We start from the raw sequence: 22,634 nt of genomic DNA on the forward strand, positions 1-22,634 counted from the left end.
TGCAGTTATGGTGACTAAGAAAAAATGGCATCTTTTTACTCAGCAGAACTGTTCCCTGAGTGCATTCTGAGTCACATCTACTTGCTTCCATGACAAAAATACATTTTAATTATCTTTTATTCCTGGTAGCACTGCAGAACGATCACATCTATAGAAAAGAGCTGAACTCTTTTCTGGCTCACACATCAACAGAATGTAAACTAAGTTCCAACTGCCCAATTCTGCCCTCAGTTACACCTGTATAATTCTACTAAAAGCATTAGTGTCAAACAGGTCAGAATTTTTGCTTCCTAAATCTTTATTACTGATGATGAAGCTTGAGCAATAAAGAACAGTTTGTCCTGTCGAAGGAAAACAACAATTCTTTGCTTGTAAACTTAAAGTCTGACCTAGAAGTCACTGACCTATAGTCATCATGGCAGCTCACGGTTATGTTGATAGTCACTTTTCAGAGCGGAACTTCACCTTAAGGAATGGATGAAAATCACAGACAGCTTTATCCGAGTCCAGCTGAAGTAAGTGAAAAGACTCTCATTGACTTCAAGAGGACTAGAATCAGACCTATGATTCCTAGCAACATAATAGACTCAGAATCCCAAACCACTGTCTTAGAGATGGGAGGCATTGGCGGTGGTAATCAAGGTATAAAAAAATCAATATGATAGACTGGTGCTGTCTTTTCCTGAAAACTAAGGTGCTGCATTAATAGATTTGACATTCAGATGAATTTTTCTAAAATAAAAACAAAAAAGTGAGTATTACAGTTTGCACCATTCATGTGGAATACAAGCTGTATCAATTATATCATTATTAAAAAAACATTTCCGTATTAAAATCCATTTACTGATTATAAATCCTAAAAACTGCTGGCACCATGTGCACATGGACCTGCTGCCTTTGTGTGCATCAGTCAATTTCATGCCTATTAAGTTCTGTATCCCTGGGGATGGTAATATACTGGTAAGCACTTTTTTTTTCCTGGACTGTAGCATTGCAAAGTTGGCTCAAAAACACACAAAGAGCAATAAAAAAAAAGTCAAAGAAAAATACATTATTGGAAATAAAATTGTAGTATTTCCTAAAATTGACAGGTGGACACTCATTCTGGTAAAATAAGAAAATATGTATTTAGACAGTATTTACTGACTCTAAAATAGATAAATATTTATCATGATGTGGTATAGCCTTATAATAGGGTTACCATATTTCAGCAAGCAAAAAAGAGGACGGGAGGAGCCCCGCCCTAGCCCCGCCCCTGCCCCTCCCACTTCCCGCCCCCCCAGAACCCCCAACCCTCCCCCCGTTCCTTGTCCCCTGACTGCCCCCTCCTGGGACCCCTGCCCCTAACTGCCCCCCAGGACTCCACTCCCTATCTAAGCCTCCCTGCCTCTTGTCCCCTGACTGCCCCAACCCTTATCCACACCCCCACCCCCAGACAGACCCCTGGGACTCCCACGCCCCATCCAACCACTCCCCACCCCCTGACAGCCCCCCCCAGAACTCCCAACCCATCTAAACCTCTCTGCTCCATGTCCCCTGACTGCTCCGATCCCTCTCCCCACTCCTGCCCCCTGACAGCCCCCCTCAGAACTCCCAGCTCCCCACCCCCCTGCTCCTTGTCCCCTGACTGCCCCTTCCTAGGACCCCTGCTCCTAACTGCCCTCCAGAACCCCACCCCTAAGCCTCCCTGTTCCTTGTCCCCTAACTGCCCCCTCCTAAGACCCCCCCCAACTGCCCCCCAGGACCCTACCCCCTACCTGTACCCTGACTGCCCAAAACTTTCTCCACCCCCCCCCAAAAGCCCCCCCCCGTTTCTTGACTGCCCCCTCCAGAACCTTCCTGCCCCCGGTCCCCCTTACCCTGCTGCTCAGAACAGGGTGTTGGGCTCTGTGCGAGCCGAGCCGGACACGTGGCTGCGCTCCCCAGCACAACAAAACCCGGTCCCTGGCCCTGCACAACAAAACCCGGTCCCTGGCCCTGCACAGTGCTGCCGGACCGGGTTGCAGGAGAGGCCAACTCAGAATGCAGGGCGGCTCCGGCTCCTCTACAGCTGCTCAGGAGTCCAGCCCGGGAGTTTTCTGCAGCCCTCCCAGCCGCTCGCTCTGCCGGGGGAGGGGGAAATCCCGGACATTGTGAGTGCTTTACAAATTCCCCCCGGACGCTATTTTTAGCGCGAAAAGGAGGACATGTCCGGGTAAATCCGGACGAATGGTAACCCTAGCCTTATAATAGCTATTCATTAAAATCCTGCAAGAAGATTCTCTGCTTCTACAATGCCACAAGAAGCATGTCAATTCCAGTGCAATTTATATCGTATGAACATACACTCTCTCTCACTCTAGATGTATACATATAAAAACATACCTTTAATCACCTTGCCTGTCTGCTGCTCACTAGTTCATTTCCCTGGTACTTATTCTAACATTGCAGCGATGAGTGTGATGCAAAACCATAAACTAGATAAAGCATTGTAATGTCACTGCTGGAGCATCTAGAAGAGAGAAATGGACTGTGAGAGATTGTTGGAGAATTTTGTATTTAAACAAGGATTATTACACTATATTGTAAGAAAGCTTATAAAAATACTTCTATTTAAATCTGATAGGTTGGAAAATTCTTCCTTGTATATCTACATTCCTCTTTTTGAGCACATCAAGGGCCAAACTGAGAGCCCTTTGCTCACACTGGTGAGCCCTCTTACTCCCATTGTAGTTCCATCAACTCCAGAAGGCCTATTCATGGGACTATTAACAACAATAATTTTGTTTACTATTGGTAGTGTTTATTATGGTAGTACCTAAAAGCCAACAACGACTGGGGTCCCATTGTGGCCCCAGAGTAACTCACTAACCATTCACAATCTAGTACTACACATCACCATCTGTTTGTTAGCCCATTATCAAACCAAAATGCTCAGACACTGAGCTCTCTCACCCTGCTGTCAGACTTTACCCCTCCATCAACTGGAAGCCACCAGCAGTAGGCTCTGAAGTGACAAATTCAACTTGGGGTGCTATAATAATGTAATGCATGTGACTTCAGTCCAGTTATTCTGATTTACTGCAGTATGGGCAGAAAATGAGACCCTAAGCATTTTTGACAGTTTATACACAGCAAGAACAACTTCACAAGTCAACTTGTAGAAGAGTGGACTGAAAAAAAGGGTACAGTCTACATTTAAATAGCGATGGAAGGTGCCATTTTCTTTTTAGCCACAGATTGGGTACAATCGGGTAATTACAGTGGAAGCTTTTTCACGCTAAGCTGGCTAATCACCTCATAACCTATCAGGAAACCTTCCTAAATCTAGTGCTAGGAGCCACCATTCCTTTATTCTCATATTTCTGCTAAAACATTTTTTTCCATAATCCTTTAATTCACAAAAGTGGTGCCTGAGGGACAGTACTTGGAGAACAAAGTCAGCAGCAAGAGCACAAACTTCCCCCACAGTGCTCCAACAATTTGACTTATTCAAACCACCACTAAGTGTGGGAGGGTAAGTTAGTATTTTGGCTCTTTGACTCCTTTGCTTTCCCATCAGTGTCAACTGTGATGCACACTTCTGTCCGCTGAGAGCCACCATATTCACGTCACATATAGTAGGCCAAAAAATAGCCAGATTATAACTTTTCCACTACTGACAGGGGTGGGATTTGAATCCAAGATCTAAGTCACATATTATGTCTCATTGCTAGGCCCTGTAAATGGGAATGCTCACCATCAGTGCCAGTAGAGGTCAGGCAAGGGTGCAGCAGGTTGTCTCCCTCCCTGACATCCCCCTTTTTAGTTATAGTTCTGTCTTGTGGGGGATCTGTCTCTTCTTTTGTGGCTCAGCCCCCACCACCCAGGTCACATCTCCCCTTTTGGGGTATATGAAAAGAAAGTCTGATCACAGAGAAATCTTTCAGTGTCTGCGAGGGCTTCAGGGCTTTTACCTTAGTTCAGAGACTTTGGGATTTGGGCCCTTGAACAGTCAGGGTCTTTCCCAACTGGATTCTCCCAAGGCAAAAGCTCCTGTTGTTGTCACGTCTTTTGGAGTAGGTATGGGAGCCCAGCTGTAGTTCACCAGGCAGTGACAGAGACGCTGTGTGACAGATGGCTAGAGACGATAGTGGTTTTTAAACCAATATGTTTTAAATAGAATGATTACAATGCACCCTAGTATGTTCACACTATTATTTATAAAGTTTCTGAATATACACAGCACAATTATTCAGATATTGGTTTCTCACCATAGGTCCTCTGTTTAATACCACTTTGTAACCAGTTCAAGTTTGCAATGGACATGGTTTAAAAAAATGATTGTCAGCTTCTTAAATTGTCTTACTTGGGATTTCAAAACCCCTCAAGCCAGTGTTATTAAAATGTTGCATTAAAAAGAAGACGTAATCTGGACACCCCCTAAAACAAAAAAATGAAAACAGCAACTGAATCTTTAAAGCAGGGCTGGCCAACCTGTGGCTCCGGAGCGGCATGCAGCTCTTCAGAGGTTAATATGTGGCTCCTTGCATAGGTGCTGACTCCAGGGCTGGAGCTACAGATGCTAATTTTCCAATGAGCTCACTGCTCAACCCCCTGCTCTGCCTCAGGCCCTGCCCCCACTTCACCCCCCCCCCCAAGCATGCCATGCCCTCACTCCTCCCCCACAGAGCCTCCTGTGCATGCAAAACAGCTGATTGTGGCAGGCGGGAGGCGCTGACTGGTGGGGCTGCCAGTGGGTGGGAGGCGCTGGGGGGCGGGAGCTGATGGGGGGCTGCTGACGTATTACTGTGGCTCTTTGGCAATGTACACTGGTAAATTCTGGCTCCTTCTCAGGCTCAGGCTGGCCACCCCGCTTTAAAGCATCATGAACAAAAGGCTGTAACCCATCTATAATCCACATGTGGATTCATGTAATAATTCTTCAATTAGACTTATCTATACATCAGCGCAGGACTGAGAACTGCTGATACACTGCAGATGAAGACATTTATTAGTCTATGGGCTCCAGCCTTTCTTAAAAAATGATGATCACATAATATAGATTACTTGGCTTATATGTATATTAAGCTGCAATGCCAGCATTTACATTTGCAACATTACATTTTTGCTTTCTTAGGCTCAAGAGAGTTTGCTGCATCTGGTAGGCTTTATTTGCTCGGTTTCCTGTGCCGTCATTTCAAAGCATGAACAGATAATATGATTACTGCACAAATGGTTCCCAATTTTGTTTATCTCACAGATAAGAAACAGTTACTTACCTTACAGTAACATTGGTTCTTTGAAATGTGTTGTGCATATATATTCAATTATTGGTGCTCATGTCCCCTATGCACTTGAGTTCGGATTTTTTTTTTTGCCAGCTGTGTTTGTTGGGGTAGGTGGCCGTGTCTGCACTCGGTGTTCTTGTGCCTTCAACCGAGGGCATAAAGGGTGGGGCTAACCCAACTGCTCCTTTGTTACTTCACCAATACAGAATACAGGTGTTAGACTCCTGGTAGCAAGAAAGGAGGACAGGTCATGGAATATATAAGGACAATACATCTTTTAGAACCACAGTTACTGTAAAGTAAGTAATTGTTGTTGCTTCTTTGAGTGCTTGGCTATGTATATTCCATGGTTGGTGACACACAAGTAGTGACTAAATAACAGGAGGTGGGAAAGATGGAACTATGATTGTAAAACAGCTCTGCCAAAATGGGCATCAGATTTTGATGCTTATACTATGAAATAATGCTGCAAAAACATAAGCACAAACTCCCAGATATGCCTACATATCTCTAATACGGGAGCATTTCTCAAAGAAGCTACAGAAGCTACTCAAGCTCTCATGGGCTGTCACTGGGTCTAAGATGGCAATTTCATAGCACAACTTAAAGCCTGCAGAAATGCAGTTATAAAATCTCCATGTTGATATGATCTGACTTTCATCCTGTCCCCATCAACTACAAATAATCTGGGAATGTCCTAAATGGCTTAGTTTTATTCAGGTAGAAGGAAAGTGCATGCAGAATATCTAGGGTGTACTTTTAGCCCCACCCCCTTTGATGGAATGTGGCTTTGGAAAGAAAACAGGCAGAAGTATTACATGTTCAAGATGGAAATCAGACTACTTTAGGCAGGAACCTTCTGTGAGGTCTCAAGATTACTCTATCATTATGAAAAACCATGTATACAGATCCTGCCATGCAAACTTATATTGCCCCTACCTTTCTGGCAGGTGTTATTGCTATTTCAAAGGATATTTTGATGGATAGTTGAAATAAGGAATACACAGCTGGTGGCTCAAAAGATGGACCTATTAAACCCATCAATACAATATTGAGATCCCAAGGAGGGGGAGTTTCTCTGACTGTGGGATATACCTGCACAAGGCCTTTCAGGAACCTAGCTACCGCAGAGCATGGAAAGAGTAGAATACTGCTGAACGGGAGGGTTAAAAGCAGAGATGGCTACTAGGGGGACCCACAGGGAGCTCATTAGGTTGTCCAGAGTTCTAAGGATAGAAGGTAATCCAGAATACCTGCTATCTAAATTTGAAACAGAGACAACTTAGCTCCGAGATATGTATGTGAACTGAAGTTTCTTGAAAAATCCATAGATCATGTGTTTGAAGATTGTCAAGGGGCTCCTTCTACCAGAGTGGAGGCATCTGTCACCAGAGTCTTTGATGGAAATAGTGGAGAGCCAGGTACTCCCTTGCCAACTTTTATAGGGGCCTTCCACCAATTTAATGACGACAAGAGTTCTGGGGGTACCTGCACTTCCAGGTGAGGTTTGGGCTGATATATAGACTTTAACCATCCTTATGTACACTGAAGGTGAATCCTGACATACTGAATTATGTATGTATAGGAGGCCATGTGCTCTAGAAGTCTCAGACAAATTCTCACAGATGTCTGAGTATGACTTTATATTAGATCTGGTCAACCACCTGCAATCTTTTTGGGGGCAGACAGGCCATTGATATGATGGAGTACAGAACTGCCTCTATAAATGCTATCCTTTGAGTAGGAACAAACAAAGATTTATCTTTGTTTTCTTTTAATCCTAGGAAGGTGAAAAGTGGCAGATTCTATTGTAGGAATGTTCCACAAATGAGCCAATCATCTAAGTATGGGTAAACCTTCATTCTTTGTCAGGTAAGCTGCCACCACTGCTAGGCATTTTGTGAACACCCTTAATGCTTTTCGTAGATGAATTGATAGGACCCTGTATTGGTAGGGGGAATTGCCCACATAGATATTAGATATTTTCAATGGGCAAGATGAATTGCTATACAAAAATAAGGATCCTGGAGGTAGATTACTGTTTACCAATCCAGTGGATCAAAGATTGGAATTACCGAGGTCAGAGTCACCACCCTGAACTTGAGCTTGCAAATGAAATTATTCAGTTGTCTCAGGTCCACCATATGGCCCCAGTCCCTTCTACTATATTCTTGAGGCACTTCCTCCAGTGCTCCAAGATTTAGAAGTGACTGCACCTCTTGATTCATAGAACGTTAGATTCCAAGGGCAAAAGGGAACATTGAGATCATCTAGTTTGACCTCCTGTATAACACAGCCCATAGAACTTCTCCAAAGTAATCCCTGTTTGAACTAAAACATATCTTTTTTTAAAAAAACCCATTCAATAGTGATTTACAAATAGCCAGTGATGGAGAATTCACCACAACCTTTGGTAAATTGCCCCCCCTATTAAAAATGTAAATGCAGTCTGAATTTGTTTAGCTTCTACTTCCAACCATGGGATCTTGTTAAACCTTTGTCTGCTAGATTGGAGAGCATTCTATTATCAAATTTCTGTTACCCATGTAGTACTTATAGATTGTGATCAAGTCAATAATCAACCTTCACTTTGTTAAGCTAAGTAGAGAGAGCTCCTTTCATTGCACAATAAGGCATATTTGATGAACATGTTCTCATGATAGCAGGCCCTAAGTAGGGTCTGGGAAGATGGTTGGGGAGGGACTAGAATTGTATGGAGTAACCCACCTCTATGATTTCTAGGACCCAACGATTTGTGGCAATCCACACCCCATGAAAATAAAATAAATGGCATCTAAATGGAGAGGATATAAGAGGGAGATCCAACACAGGCTGTACACTATTCCCAGCTAAGGAGTCAAATCTCTTACTTTTTGATGAGGAGGGCAGGTGAGAAGACATGGTGGTGAAGATGAATGGTTTCCTCCTCTGAAATTTCTGGCACTTCCTGAGTGGTTCAGGTGGTCTACATTGGGTGTAGAATGGCTGCCCTTTATGTAGTTGAGACGTAAGTGTAGACTTACCTAAGTGTAGGAGTGTAGACTCCTAAGGACCCCAGTGTCACTCAAGAGTCCTCATCAGTCTTCACATTTAAAAGTTTGCATCCTTCAAATGAAATATTTTCAATTTTAACATGTACCTCCTTAAGAATTCCTGAGGATAGAAACCAAAACAATCTCTTCATGGCAAACAAGGAATCCATAGATTGGACGCTGTGTCCGCATCATCTACTTGAAGAGATATACATGCAAGTTGCCCCTTCAAGCTAAAGGATTTAAACGCCTCTCTACCATCTTGAGGAACCTGTCAGCAAATTTGGAGATAGTGTCCTGTGACAGGGAGCGGCCCTCTGCTCCGTCTCCCTGAACAAATGGCTCTGACACCTCCAATTTGTAACCACCACTATGTACTTTATTAGTGTTTTATCAATCACCACCCTCTTAGAGTCCCACATAGCAATTCCATTCACTGTGTCATACAATAAGCATCATCGTCTTTTGCCAAAGAAAGAGAGGGAAGAGATCTCTCCATGCAGAGATCTCCCTTTACCCTGGCCCTGCTGGCCTGCTCTCTCTCTCTCTCTCTCTCTCTCTCTTTAAGGCTGATCTAATAATTATCTTCTCCTTCCCTCAATCAGGTCTGATAGATCACACAGTGAGTAAGCTGAGACATTGCAAATTCCACAGAGGGTAAGAAGGAACTAGGTGGTTGGGGCCACCTCCACCCTTTAAATACTCAGTTGGAGGCATGAGTAAACTCAGGGTGTAGGGTTGGCCCCCAACAGACATAGCACACACCAACAGTGCAATATATGTGACAAACACTTGAAGAATTTGCCTGATCCTCTGAAATGAGATTTACATAAACTAGACAAAAATATTCAAGGCTGCAAACACAAATATACTCAAACATTTATTATGTATTTTTGCCCTGGATCATTTAAAGTAAGACATTACAGGTGATCTTAATACACAATTAATCAGACATGTCAAACATTCAGGAACAACTAATTAGCACAAGTTATTACATGGTAAAATGGAACTAAAGCACTGCATCTCGCACACCTTGAGAGGAAAAAGCATTGGCCCCCCTCCTACAAACAGAACCACCCCTCTCAACCACTTAATTTGGTTTTCTTTGAAAAGTTGTGGGAGGCCCCGTGGCCTTACTTCTTCCATCATGTTGAAAGTGCAGTTGCTCAAAATCTCCACATGATCATCAGGTCAAATGTCAGTTCACTCCTGCCCTCTTATGAACTTTGTGGCTGGGTGCAGTGCGGCAAAGGTTCTTGAGTTCTTCCCCTTCCCCATACAATCTCATTGCAAAATTTTCATGGAAGGCAGCCATTATCAGCTTTTCCCTCTCACCCTACCTCCAAAAGAGAGCCGCCTTCATTCTATCACCACCTTCTAGCAGCAGTGCTGTGAAACTCTGCCCACTTCCAAAGGGTAGTATTTCCCATAGTCTTGAGGGGACCTTGTCGATAATTGTTTTTTATAAGGGACATATGGAAAGATTAAGTTAGTAACTGAAGCATAATTGGAATGTACATTACTTACTTTATCATGCATACTGGTGGATAGTGGTCAATGACGTTCTAATCTTCCTTTAAAAGCATTCTGTTTAATAATTTGGCTCAGATCTTTTCTACAGAACTAGCTCTGCATTGTAAGAGACCAACACAAAGGTTTGGTCATTCTTTTCCATTTGTTTTTTAAAAATACATTGGAGTTTGGATTATTTAAATCAAATTTCATTTCAAGTTATTATTAAATTACCCACAGCATCTGGCTTCCAGAGCTTACGGTTTAAATTAAGATGTGACATGACAAATGACAGCGACACAGCAAGTGAGAGTGGCAAACAGCAGGATGAGGAGTAACAAGAGTAGCAGCAATAAGATCACAGAGATATTTAGTTTAAGGCACATGCACATCATGATGGTACAAGGTTTTAAAAAAATAATTAAATTGACTCGCTTCATGAGGGCATTTGCTGAGTCTTCAGTGTGAGCCTGAAGAACAGATTTGACTGCAGAGAGAATAGTGAGCCTTGCAGGGCATTCCAGGCATAGAGATTAGTGTTGGGGAAAGAAGCCATGACGATGCCTGTGGAAGAAGTGGGCAAATGGGGCAACAAGGCTTGTGGCATGGACAGAATAGGAGGTCTGGCAGTTCTGTTCCGGTTGGCAGAATTCTACAATTTATGGGCCTTAGTTTGTATAACAGTATTTTACAATGGAACATACAAATCATGCTTGTGAACGAATAAGTTTAACAAAAATCTAACTTGAGGATAGAATGCATGCAGCATTTAAACGGTGGTATTATGTTAAAGTAAAAATATGCCAAGTCACCACAGACAATGGTATAACAAAATGTGTGTGTGTGTGTGTGTAAGTAAAACTAGTGGGCCACATTCTTCATAGCTTCAGCAGGCCACGCACAATGCACCCCCAGGGGCTACTTGCATTCCTCCATTTCCACCGCAGTAAATTCCTTGTGTGTCATACTGCATCCTCCTCTATTTCAGGGTCTCCCTACAACTCCTCCACCCCTTTCCTCATACCAGGGGCTCAGCGTGTACCCCCATTGCTCTGGTCTGTGTGTGTCCCCTGCATATCTCCCTCCCTGTGACAGGGTACTCAGCAGGAATGACTGAGCCAGCCCTCTGTCACTCCAGCTCCAATTAAAGGAGGTAAACCAGTGGCTAATTGGCAAAGGAGAAACAGCTGCCAGCCTGATTAGCCTGGTTCTATATACAGGCCCAGAGGCAGGGGGAGGGGAGCCAAGGAAGGAGTGTGGTAGCTCTGCCCTCCTGAGTCCAGAGACTAAGGAGTCCTCAAGGCTGGAATCCCCAAGCTGTACACCTGGTGAGAAGATGGTGGGATGGCACTATGCAAATAAACTGCACTGGTGACTGCCGAGCCAGGTGGTCTTGGAGTGGTTTTTGGAGCAGAGCAGAGGCAGAATCAAGGGGGGCCCTGCTATGCCTTGTTACACTCCCAACCACCATTCCCCACTCTCCAGGTCCTTGCTCCCCACCCTCAAGTATTTATGGTTTGCCCCTCCTGACTCCCCATCCACAACCCTGCTTTCTCCTCCCCACATCTCCACTCTGGGCCCCTGCTTCCCTCACCACCACCATTCCCCATCCCTACATTCTCTTGCAGATCCTGCTTTCCCCCCCACCCAGCCCTCTTTGGGTCCCTGCTTCCTTCCCTCTCCATCTCCCTTTCCCCCGCTTCTGGGTCCCTGCTTCACCCATCACGACTGTCCCATCCCTCTGGTCCCTGCTGCATACCCTCACCCTGACCCCCTCCCTCTCTGGGTCCCTACTCCTCCCCCATGCACTGGGCTCTCTCCACCCCCCACCCCCCATATATACCATGTCTAGAAAGCTCTCACTTCTGTTAGAGTCCAGGCTACAGTCTTCCCCCTCAACAGGTTAAGCTGCTGCCTCTGCTATGTACAGGGGGCAGCAGAGATTCCTCTGCCTGTGGCAACAGGCAGTCTGTGGCCCTGATTTTCCTCTGAATCAGGCACTTCTGGTGTTTTGATTTCCATCAGAACTAATAGAAGTGTGCCCACGGATGCCTAGAACATTCCATTATTTTTAAAATTGATCAGATGTGGCATACCAAAGTTATCACATTACAGACAAACACAGAAATGCCACTGAGTTGAGCGTTAGATCTTGCTCCACTCGGCCAATAAATGGATTTGGAATATCTTTAATTTAACCAAATTGCCACTCTGCATATACCACATGAATCCCGTTTTAATTTCTTTTTTAAAATGAAAAACTTTACAAGCCTACGCCAACAAAAGCAAACTCAGTGATATGAGCCCTTAGCTAGGCTAACCGGTTCAGTCAGTGACTGAATATAGTTGGGGCAGCAGCACCACCACCCACAGGAGATGGTTCAGAATTAGGAGGCATGGTCTCCAAATTTATCGAAGTGCTGGAGTAAATCTAACATCCTGGGAGTCCCCATGAATATCTGCTGTCCCTCCTTAGGGCCCATAGGAGAACCAAATCTCCCATTACTTCAGGTCCACTGATTTCTCCTATTCAGGAGAGCAATTATTAAGGCACAAATCAAATGCAAGAGGGAGGGGAGATCTTCCCATTTCATTGCCTTCCTACTGCAGCCCCCTTCTTTCCTTGCTGTTTACCCCCATATGCTTCCTGTGGGACTATTCAACCCTGAAAGTCTTTCCAGGGGCTGAGGATTGGCTGAATCCTTGTAAATTGCCCTGTTACACTCCCTTGTAGATTTCCCTTTGCCATAGGGAGTCTGTGCCTTTCCATGGTGTTCCCCGGCTAAGAACATGTACAGACTTCAAACATGTTGCTCCTGTTTTCAGCTGTTCAAATTACTATCAGGAAAGGGACTTGGAAAAACCATCTCTCCCCATTGTATCTCATGCTCACATTATTTTAAAATTTCATTTAATAATATCTATCTCCCCTCTCATGCCCATAAAGAGATGTAGCAGGAAATGGCTGTGAATGCACTCATGAGCAAATACTCACACATGTATGAACAATCATTCCAGAGACATTTTTGTGAGCAAAAAAGGACTGTTTGCTAAATGAACACCAATAGCAAAATCAGAAGAGATACAAAACACTGCTAAAGCAAATTCAGTTTAAAATATTAATCAATATTCACTGAAATTTTCTTCAGATATTTGTCCAACTCCAATCACAATGGGGCAAATTCATTTCTAAAGACCCATCTTAGAGCCTTCATACTATTTAAGCCCTATTTGAATATTTGAGTGGGTTTTAAGAGGTGCAAAAGCCTTATGGTTTGCTGTCTGCACAGCGATGAATGTTACTCAATAATTTTTTAAAATCTGAATTTCATCCAAGTTTTTTTCCATTCCCTGTATTGCATATTCCACAATACAAACAGGATACAAACTTCACACAAAAACAAAACAAAAAAAAACGATCCCCCTCCCCCCTGAAAAAAACAACCCCCAAACACACACCAAACTTTGTGTGTTCCAAAATCTGCATCTTGTTCTAGTCTTCAGCTTCTCCTGCACTTGTATGTTTAGTACAGTTATCCATTTCAGGCACATCTTTTCCATTGCTCTTTTCTTTTCTAAAAGTCTTCATACACTTATCCAGTCTTTTTAGGAACAGATCTACATCTTGCTTTTTCATTCCAATTGCTGAAGCAGCATTGAGGTAAGCACAGGGATAGTAATTTGTATGTGACATAAAGCCTTTGAAAGTGTAGTTATTCACTGTTTGCGAAGACCCAAGGGGAACCACCCTGAAACAAACAATCACAATTCAATTAAAAATGCTCAGGGCTATTTACAGGAAGCACAGTATTCTGAAATCATTTCTATGCATAACAACATGTGTAAATTATAAACAAGCTTGTGTAAAAGTACCTGAAGTGAACCAATTATTAAAGAACATTAAAATCAAGAACTATAAAAACAGCATGGGTAGAAATAGGACTGGAACTTTTGAACTTGATGAAACCCTGAACTTTTTCAAAGATGGTATCTGTTAAGACCAATCTACCCAAAGAGGACTGTAGTAGCAGGACAAGTAAAAGTTATCAGGCAAAACGAAAAAAACCCACCCCATCTTACTGCAGTACATACAGATTTACTGTAGTTCTTCTGTGTAAGAAGTGGAATAATCCAAGCTAATGAAGCATGTCTTCTGATGTGAAAATACTCAGCTCTGCCAGAGAAAGTGACATTAACTCTGTAGCAGAAGCTAGTTGACAGCAGCAATATTCAGATTAAAGAATTCTGCCAAAACAAGTTTTAGATCATCCTCTTCTTCCAAAAGGTTTAAACTGAAATCATTACAAATTATTTGGCCTGCATTTCCCTTGCCATGTACCGTCTAGCAGTAAAAATTTTCCACCTACACTGGCTGAAATTAATTCTGGAAAGTAGGATTTTCTTTCACACTACAAAAAGCAACAAACAACATTAGAGATAAGCAATGTGTTTCCCAGGTCTTTGGGACAAAAAAGATTTTTTAAAATACAGCTGAAGCCATGTTAAATATTCCTCAAATTACAAACCTCAGTTTTTGTCAGGTACAGTAACCGCTTCCACAACTAGTGAAAGATGCATTATTACTAATTTGTATTGTGGTATCACACCTAGAAGGCCCCAATTAGGAATCAGGACCACATTGTACTAGGCACTACGGCCACAGATAACAAAAAGACTGTGAATAATTTGGGACAAGTACAATCTTAAGATTAGTGGCACCAGGTGCTACAGCAAACAGACAGGAATAGTACAACTAACATGGTAATCAGTGGTCATATCATAGCACACCAACTGTCTAACTAGCAGACAGTGTTTTGCAGGCATCCTGTCAGTGGCAAGTTTTAAGGAGAGGTTTGACAGACATTATGTAGTTAGTGGTTTAGCAAATTTTTCCAGGGAATTCCTTGCACGCATAAGGAGCAGCATGGGAGGAAGCATGAGGACACTTGTGGGAAAACTTAACTAATGGACAGTGAAGGCCGACAGCAGTGGAATGAAGAATGCATCACTCTCTTTACAACCAGCGTCAAATTTGTGCTAGGGATACATGTCTACACATTATACCTCAGTTAGTTTGTAAAGGCCTAAGAACCATCACAGCACAGCAAATTTCACTGAATGTGATAAATGTTTAAAATATTTCAGATGCTCACCTTGCTCCTGATACTTGTCTTGTGAAAAGCATAGATCCAAGCTGAGTAACAGCCATGTCACTGTGTTTATCTAGGTTCTCTAGAGACAGAGCTAAAGACATAAATAGCTATGTTATAATAACTGTAATAAAGCTCCTCCTTCAGCAGAAAAGAACCATTGATAAGTTTTATCTAACAATGGTGCCCTGGTTAAGTATTTGGGTTAGACTATAACTAATGTGAACATTCTTACTATTATTTTAAATTCTTTTCAGTTTTCCACTAAATATATCCTTTCATTATCTGATTAGACCGTTTATACAGTTGAGATACTGTGTGGGGAGAGAAGTTCCAGTTTTCCAGGTTCAGCAGAATTATTGCTTACAATGAAAATCCCAAGTAAATAAAGGGACTCACTAATAATCTATTTTACTGAGGTTCAGCACCAAGCAGTTGTGGTTGAAATAACTATTAAACAGTATAAAAATAAATAAATTGTAGTAGTGAATGGTAACATGTCAGTCTTTTTACTGATTTTACATGATCAAACAAAGCATATTTTGATCACAAGCAGTTATGTATATAAATACAGGGCCTGAGTCACTAACTGCACTACTCCACTTTTAGGCTGATGCAAGTCCATTGATTTCAATGGACTTGTATTGGCATAAGATTAATGGAATGGAATGGTGAACCATATGCAAGCTCATCTTGTGTATGCAAGTGTATTAAAAATATAGAAAATTTCAGAAGTGCTGGCTCAGTTCAAAGCTGAACAATAATTACCTAAGGAAATAGGATTGTGTGGTGTGTTCAACAGCCTCTCATTGTAAACTTCTGCTAGCTTCCTCAGCTGACTTGAAAGATAGGAAAACATTTCCTGGAAAAAAGCAACAATTTTCAATTAATTTTCTTTTTCTTTCTTTCTCTGTTGAATAGTTAATATCAATTTTGGAAAGCTGTCAGCCTCCCGAATATATCATAAAGTATCCAAGTGGTCCCCAGTTCATACGTATTAAGCATCAGCCATTTATTTGAGTCAACAGGTCAGACAGTGTCTTTGAGCAGCGCATGGAAGCCCCTTCCTGTGTAGATCTCTCCATACACAGAGCGGGTGCCTCCATACTATTGTCTTCCCTGCCTGACAAGATGAAGCAGCTCCATGTGGGCCAGCACCTGTACTCAGGATTCAATCCCTCTTTGGCTCTGCAGAATTTATATAGAAAAGGTAATCCATCCTTGAGGAGATTGTGGCAGCAAGACTCCTCCCAGGATCTTGCAATGGGAAGGGGCAAGGTGGCCTTGCTGTGATAGAGGCTGCATCTGCAAACATAGCAGACCACCTGTACTTCCACATCAGCTCTGACCTAAACTGTTCACCACCACAGGGCATCCACTGCCAGGGAGTTAGAGAGGAGCTGCCAAGGCCAAAGCTGGTGCAGGGTTGCAGCCAGTCTGCTATGCTTTCGGGCAAGAGCTTTGCCATAGGTCAGCAAACCCTGCCCTCCCAACAAAATGTTGTGGGGGAATCGCCACAAAGAAATCCTTGCAGAAATAGCCACACACAAATCCCTTGTCTATAGTCTTTTACTAGGGCAGGGGACAAACTGGTTCAGTGAAAACAATACAGCAAGAAAGTTGAGATATCATTCCTCAGTGCATATTTTATATTTCCTGGTGAATATTATATTTTACATTTATTTAGTGTCTTTCATTCTGAAGGAGCCCAAAACACTTCAAATGTACATAATATAGAGCACCACTGGAGTTGAGGATGGCAACCAACTGGTGCATAACTCTGAATGTAAACAAGACATAGTGAGGAGACTAGAAGGAAATTTTGGCCCTCTATACCAGGACAATCCTCTACTCTTACAAAATTCCCATGGCATCGTTCATATCCAAGTACAGCAGACAGGACGATAGCTGTGATACTCAAGACATAAGATGCTGAACCTTTGGTGAAACATGATGATATCTTTGAGCACAAATTCTATTAATAAATAGCCACTTCAAAAAAAAATGTAACCCTGCATGATGCCAAAGAAAACAGGAATAAGCATTCCTTTCATCCATCTTTTTTAGCTTCCCAATACAACACTAAAAAAGCACATTATGTTCCCATCAATATCTGATAAGAAAATATTCTTGTTTCTGAAACAGTTCTGTGATGAATCAGAATATTTCTACTATTTAGCATCACAGATTTGAATACAAATGACTGTTAAATATTAACTGTTAACCAATCAGATCAGATTTTTTTGCTTTTTGATTGATTTAAAGGTAAATAGTTGGGCAGATTTGGACCACTTGTCCACAGAGCGGTGAACACTGTTTTGCCTGCATTGCTGGCCACGTCATGCCAAACTGCTGCTTGCACTGTTTTAATCTGGAACAGTCTTAGTGTAGATAAAAAGTGCAGTTTGGCATCTGTCACTAGAGAGCTGCAACTGCCATCAGCTGCTAGAAGAATCCCTCTTTTTCTGCACCAGAAGGACAATAGGTCAGCATCTGATCTGCCTTTACATTAAGCAAGAGAGCATTGGTATGGGTATGAATGAATTTTGTGCCATACACTATATTCTCCTCCACAGTCATCTATGCCATGCAGACAGTTCCCCTCCCTGTCCTCTTTCTGGGAAAAGTAGCTAGTCACCCTGCAGCTGCTGCTCAAGCTTTCTAAACATTATAGATGGGTGTCAAAAGTTCAGATGTCATTTCATCAGACAGTTCCTTTGTTGAAAAGGATGCCAAAAGCAGAGATGCCTAAGTGAACTGTCTACCTATCCTAGCTAATGCATATGCGAAATCATGATAGCAGGAAAAAAAACCCCACACATCACAGCTGCTTCAGGTCTTCACCAACTAAACAATTTAGTGTTAGTGATGCTCCCCTCACACCTCAGCACAGAACACAGATGGACAAGAGTCAGAACAAACACCACTCTTCCTAACACTTCCTATGGCGTTTGAGTTGTCATTTTCAACACTTCACATTGGTAGACATTGATAGGAGGTGTGGGTGTGAGAGAGAGAGAGAGGCGCAAAGACAAAGAGGTTTTAAGTTTGGGTAGCCTCATTCCTTGTCATCAGGTATCAGCTTGTTCTTCCTCCTGACTACAATGATTTTGTTCACCATTCACTTCAGTACAACTGCCCGCTTGCTATTTCTCCCCATCATTCTCTCTCATGGCTATTGCTTGGGCATCCTCCTCAATTTTAGGACTTGACAAAGAACCCTCCTTTCTACAAACAGCATCCTCCTCCATGTGTGGACCATCATCCTACCCTCTGACATATACCTATCTGACTGGAACCAGTTAGATCTGGTGAAGTTTAATAAAGACAAATGCAAAGTGCTCCACTTAGGAAGGAACAATCATTTTCACACATACAGAATGGAAGAGACTGTCTAGGAAGGAGTTTGGCAGAAAGGGATCTAGGGGTTATAGTGGACCACAAGCTAAATGAGTCAACAGTGTGATGCTGTTGCAAAAAAAGCAAACGTGATTCTGGGATGCATTAACAGGTATATTGTGAGCAAGACACGAGAAGTCATTCTTCTGCTGTACTCTGCCCTGGTTAGGCCTCAACTGGAATATTGTGTCCAGTTCTGGGCACTGCATTTCAAGAAAGATGTGGAAAAACTGGAGAGGGTACAGAGAAGAGCAATAAGAATGATTAAAGGTCTAGAGAACATGACCTATGAAGGAAGGCTGAAAGAATTGGGTTTGTTTAGTTTGGAAAAGAGAAGACTGAGAGGGGACATGATAGCAGTTTTCAGATATCTAAAAGGATGTCATAAGGAGGAGGGAGAAAATTTGTTCATCTTAGCCTCTAAGGATAGAATAAGAAGCAATGGGCTTAAACTGCAGCAGGGGAGGTTTAGGTTGGACATTAGGAAAAAGTTCCTAACTGTAAGGGTGGTTAAACTCTGGAATAAACTGCCTAGGGAGGTTGTGGAATCTCCATCTCTGGAGATATTTAAGAGTAGGTAAGATAAATGTCTATCAGGGATGGTCTAGACAGTATTTGGTCCTGCCATGAAGGCAGGGGACTGGACTCGATGACCTATTGAGGTCCCTTCCAGCCCTAGAATCTATGTATAAAATTAAAGATACCATTTTAGGTAGCACCTCAGAGATTTTACAGAACCAAATGGGTTAGGGGAGCAGTTCTGAGAAATGTGTATACCTCCTTTTCCTGGGCCACTGAATTAACTGAATTGCAGCCTCCATCTTAGAGAAATCAAGTGAAAATGGCTCCTGAGCTGACCCTCTTAATCACATGGGATGGATTCACTCAAACAGAGAAATAGTGTCATGCCACCTAACAAAATGAATCAAACTACCTTTAAGTTCACTGACAATAACATGAAGTTATTGAGATGTCTAGTTGGAGAAAAAAACTTGCAAGAGGCTTCTATGGGCAGTGAGGAGGACTAGAAACTTGTGGCAAATCATTGCTGCTTTGCAGTGGCCATTTGAAATCAAACCCAATACTTCTATGGTTTGAGTACAACAGCTTGCACAGTTTGGAGTTGCCTTTATTTACGGTATCCTCTTAGAAGCTTAAAAGTAACATTTGTTCCCTTATCCAGACACTTTTTTCTTGCTCCTTGTGGAAGACAAACACCATATTCATTTGTTATTCACTTTCTTGTCACAAGAAGTTATACTCCTGGGGGGAACTCTGTGCCACAGCATGTGCACAGAATTCATATTCCCACAAATTTCTTTGCTTCCCTTCAGAAAAATGACTTTCTGATGGGGGAAACAAAGGAAAGTTGTAAGTGTGGTCATGCACCCCCACATCCCCAGCAGAGCAGGCATGTTATTTCAGGCACCCAGAACAGCTGACTGAGAGGTAAATCACAGAAGGGGGTGGGGATGGGGATGCCCCAGCCGGTAGCTCCTACCCTGTGCTGGGTCCAGCTGCTAGTCCTGGCTGGACTGGGGTTGGGGGAGGACAGGACTTCCTCTTCCCCTGCAAGGAGCAGCTGGGGCCAAGTCAGACCCACCCCCAGAAACCTTCCCTGGCTGCAGGAAGCTCTGCCCTCTCCCTCTTCCTGCCCCATCACTCCTCAGCTGCGGAGGAAGGGGTCACTGTGGGGGAGCTGTCCGCCACCCATGCATCTGGAGCCCCGCATACCCAGACCCCCCACTGAGCCTCACTCCCCCAACACCCATAACCTCCCCACAGAGCTCCCTGCACCCAACCCCCACCCAGAGCCTCACCCCCATCCAGACCCATCCCTGCACCCAGACCTCTTGCTGAACCCCTGCACTTGAACCCCCACCCCAATAAGTCCCACCCCCCTCATGTGGACCACCCCTCGCTGAGCCCTCCAAACTCCAACTCCCATCCCGCCAAACCCCACTCTCCCAGCACCTAGACCTCACTGCTGAGCCCCACACACCAGAGCCCCCCCCCCCCCCCCCCGCTGAGTGCCATCCCCTCATACCCAGACCCCACCCCGCTAAGTCCCAATCACCTTCACTTGGATCCCTCTGAAGAGTCCCATTACCCCTGCACCCAGAACCCCCAATAAGCCCCTGTGCATCCAGCTCCCCCACACACACAGATTTGTCCCACACAGAACCCTCTCACCCCACACCTGGATCTCCCCACACTAAGTCGCTCCACACTTGGATCCTGCTGGGTTGAACCTGCCTGTCCCACACCTGGTGTGCCTGGCTTGGAGGGGCAGGGCCCTGTAGGGTTTCTGGGGCAGGCCTGGTCCTTGTGCTGTGTCAGGATCAGGTGCAGCCTCACTGCCGAGTCTGTGTCCTAGGAGGGGCTGCAGGGTGAGCTCCTACCTCTGTGCAGCCAGTGCTCTGCGCTCCCCACTGCAATGGTGGAGCTACCACATTTATTGACAAATAAAATTCGCAGAAATTTAAAATATTGTGTGCAGACTTTTTAATTTTTTGGTGCAGAATTCCCTCAGGAGTAAATAAGCATTACTAATGTGCTCATCTATTATATCAGTATCATTTTTGTAATCTGATTTGTTAATTATTTTGTGCTTCCTCTATTGGCTATTTACTTCTGCAGCCACAGAGGATAATACTGCAAGGGAGTGTATTTACAATGGCTGTTCTCAGAATACATTTATTGAGGAGAATGGTGATGAGAGAAAGTTAATGATGAGAATAATAAGATATTCCCCAACAATTTAACACTTTAAGCGTGTCTCATTTGAGGACTTCCCTTTAGTGTAGTACATTTGACAATGTCCCTTTAATAAAATAACTTCCAATTTGTAGAATTGGGTTCTTAACTTAACTACTTAAAGTAGTAAATTTTCCTCATTTATGATTAGATATCTAAATCACTCAATTAGCCCAGAATTGCTACTTGCATGTGGATGGACTGGATGAATCACGGAAGAATGAAGAAGTATGAGAGGAAACCAGGGTATATACATTTTCATCAAACTGACTGAAAACCTCTGTATACAAATTTAAATGTTTTCCTGTTTTTGTAAAATAGCATGCTTTGCATTTTAGAATTTTTATTTTCCATTTAACAACATCTAGATTTTTTATAAATAAATAGTTAGCTAAGCAGTTCACTGTATAATAAATTAATGACTTTTCAGATTTGGCAATATTTGGGGGGGGGGGGTCAAGTCTATAGTTGACCTCTATTATAAAATCACTTTCTGCTGCATGGAAAATTTATAAGCACCCCAAGCAAATATATACAATGAGCTCTTATACTTAAAAGAAATGCAGCTAAATACAATTGATTTTTTTATGTGGTAGGCACTGTAACTCAGTTTTTAAAAAACTTATCATACTAAAAGGTGTATTGAATTACTTACACAGTAAATGTCAGCCAAATTGCTAGGGGGAAAAGAGTGAACGAAAATGTGAAACAACTGTACCACGAAACCTAGCTAGCTATTGAGGTAAATGCTGTTATATGAAAATATATTGCACTTCTGGCATTGTAGTTTGATTTCTAACCCCTAAAACAATGACATCTAAGGGAAAACTGAAAATTCAGTTAATCCTAGAGGCAGTGTATATCAAAAGTGCCAAATGACAGTCACGTTAGACATAATGGCAAGCTTCACTGAAGTATACATAAAACTATCAAGAAACTTTTGAAGAAGTGAGCAAAAAATCAGAGTTGTTTCTGGAGCCAATTTTGGTAACCTGGATATAAGGGGACAGTTCCTCATCTGCTGTTAATTAGCACAGCTTCACTAAAATCAGTCTAGCCTGCGGTTTCATGTTAGTTAGACCATGAAACGTGCTGTAGTGACACAAAAATCTAGTCTATGAATATCATAGGGAAGTCTTTAGAAATGGAATTTATGGTTTCTAGGTTTACCCGTTAATAAAGCCATCTACTACAATATGTACAGTTCTGTGCAGATATACATATTGTATAATACACACATACCCATTTTTGGACAGGAAAATTATTTTATTGGACATGAGTAATTTTTGAATCTTTACATTTTAATACAGAATCTTTATCTACAGATGTTTTCACAAATAGTTGAATCATACTATATATTTATATTCTACAATTCTTCTAGTTTTGAGAAGCTAAACTAAACTTAAAGGGCTTTCCATCTTTTAGGAGATGGTGGGTTTAAAAATGTTATTTGCATTGGATTATGGTAATACCTAGAGGTTGTACAGTATTAGGCCCTGTACACATACAACACATATGGAAGCTCTTCCATGCTC

The 22,634-nt window shown here is 42.7% G+C and overlaps 1 protein-coding gene across 1 annotated transcript in view; it reads right to left on the reverse strand.

The window, feature by feature from the left end:
- Positions 1-9,148: 9,148 nt before the first annotated feature.
- The window catches only part of SEPSECS (Sep (O-phosphoserine) tRNA:Sec (selenocysteine) tRNA synthase), a 57,471-nt gene continuing 43,985 nt past the window's right edge, over positions 9,149-22,634 (reverse strand). The window contains exons 9-11 of the mRNA XM_054030352.1: positions 15,712-15,805; positions 14,947-15,037; positions 9,149-13,542 (exon numbers count right to left, since the gene is read on the reverse strand). Of these exons, the coding sequence (XP_053886327.1) occupies positions 13,287-13,542; positions 14,947-15,037; positions 15,712-15,805 (441 nt within the window). The 3' untranslated portion in view covers positions 9,149-13,286. The remainder of the gene's footprint in view (positions 13,543-14,946; positions 15,038-15,711; positions 15,806-22,634) is intronic.

The sequence above is a fragment of the Malaclemys terrapin genome, chromosome 5, assembly GCF_027887155.1.
Source record: "Malaclemys terrapin pileata isolate rMalTer1 chromosome 5, rMalTer1.hap1, whole genome shotgun sequence".
NCBI lineage: Eukaryota > Metazoa > Chordata > Testudines > Emydidae > Malaclemys > Malaclemys terrapin.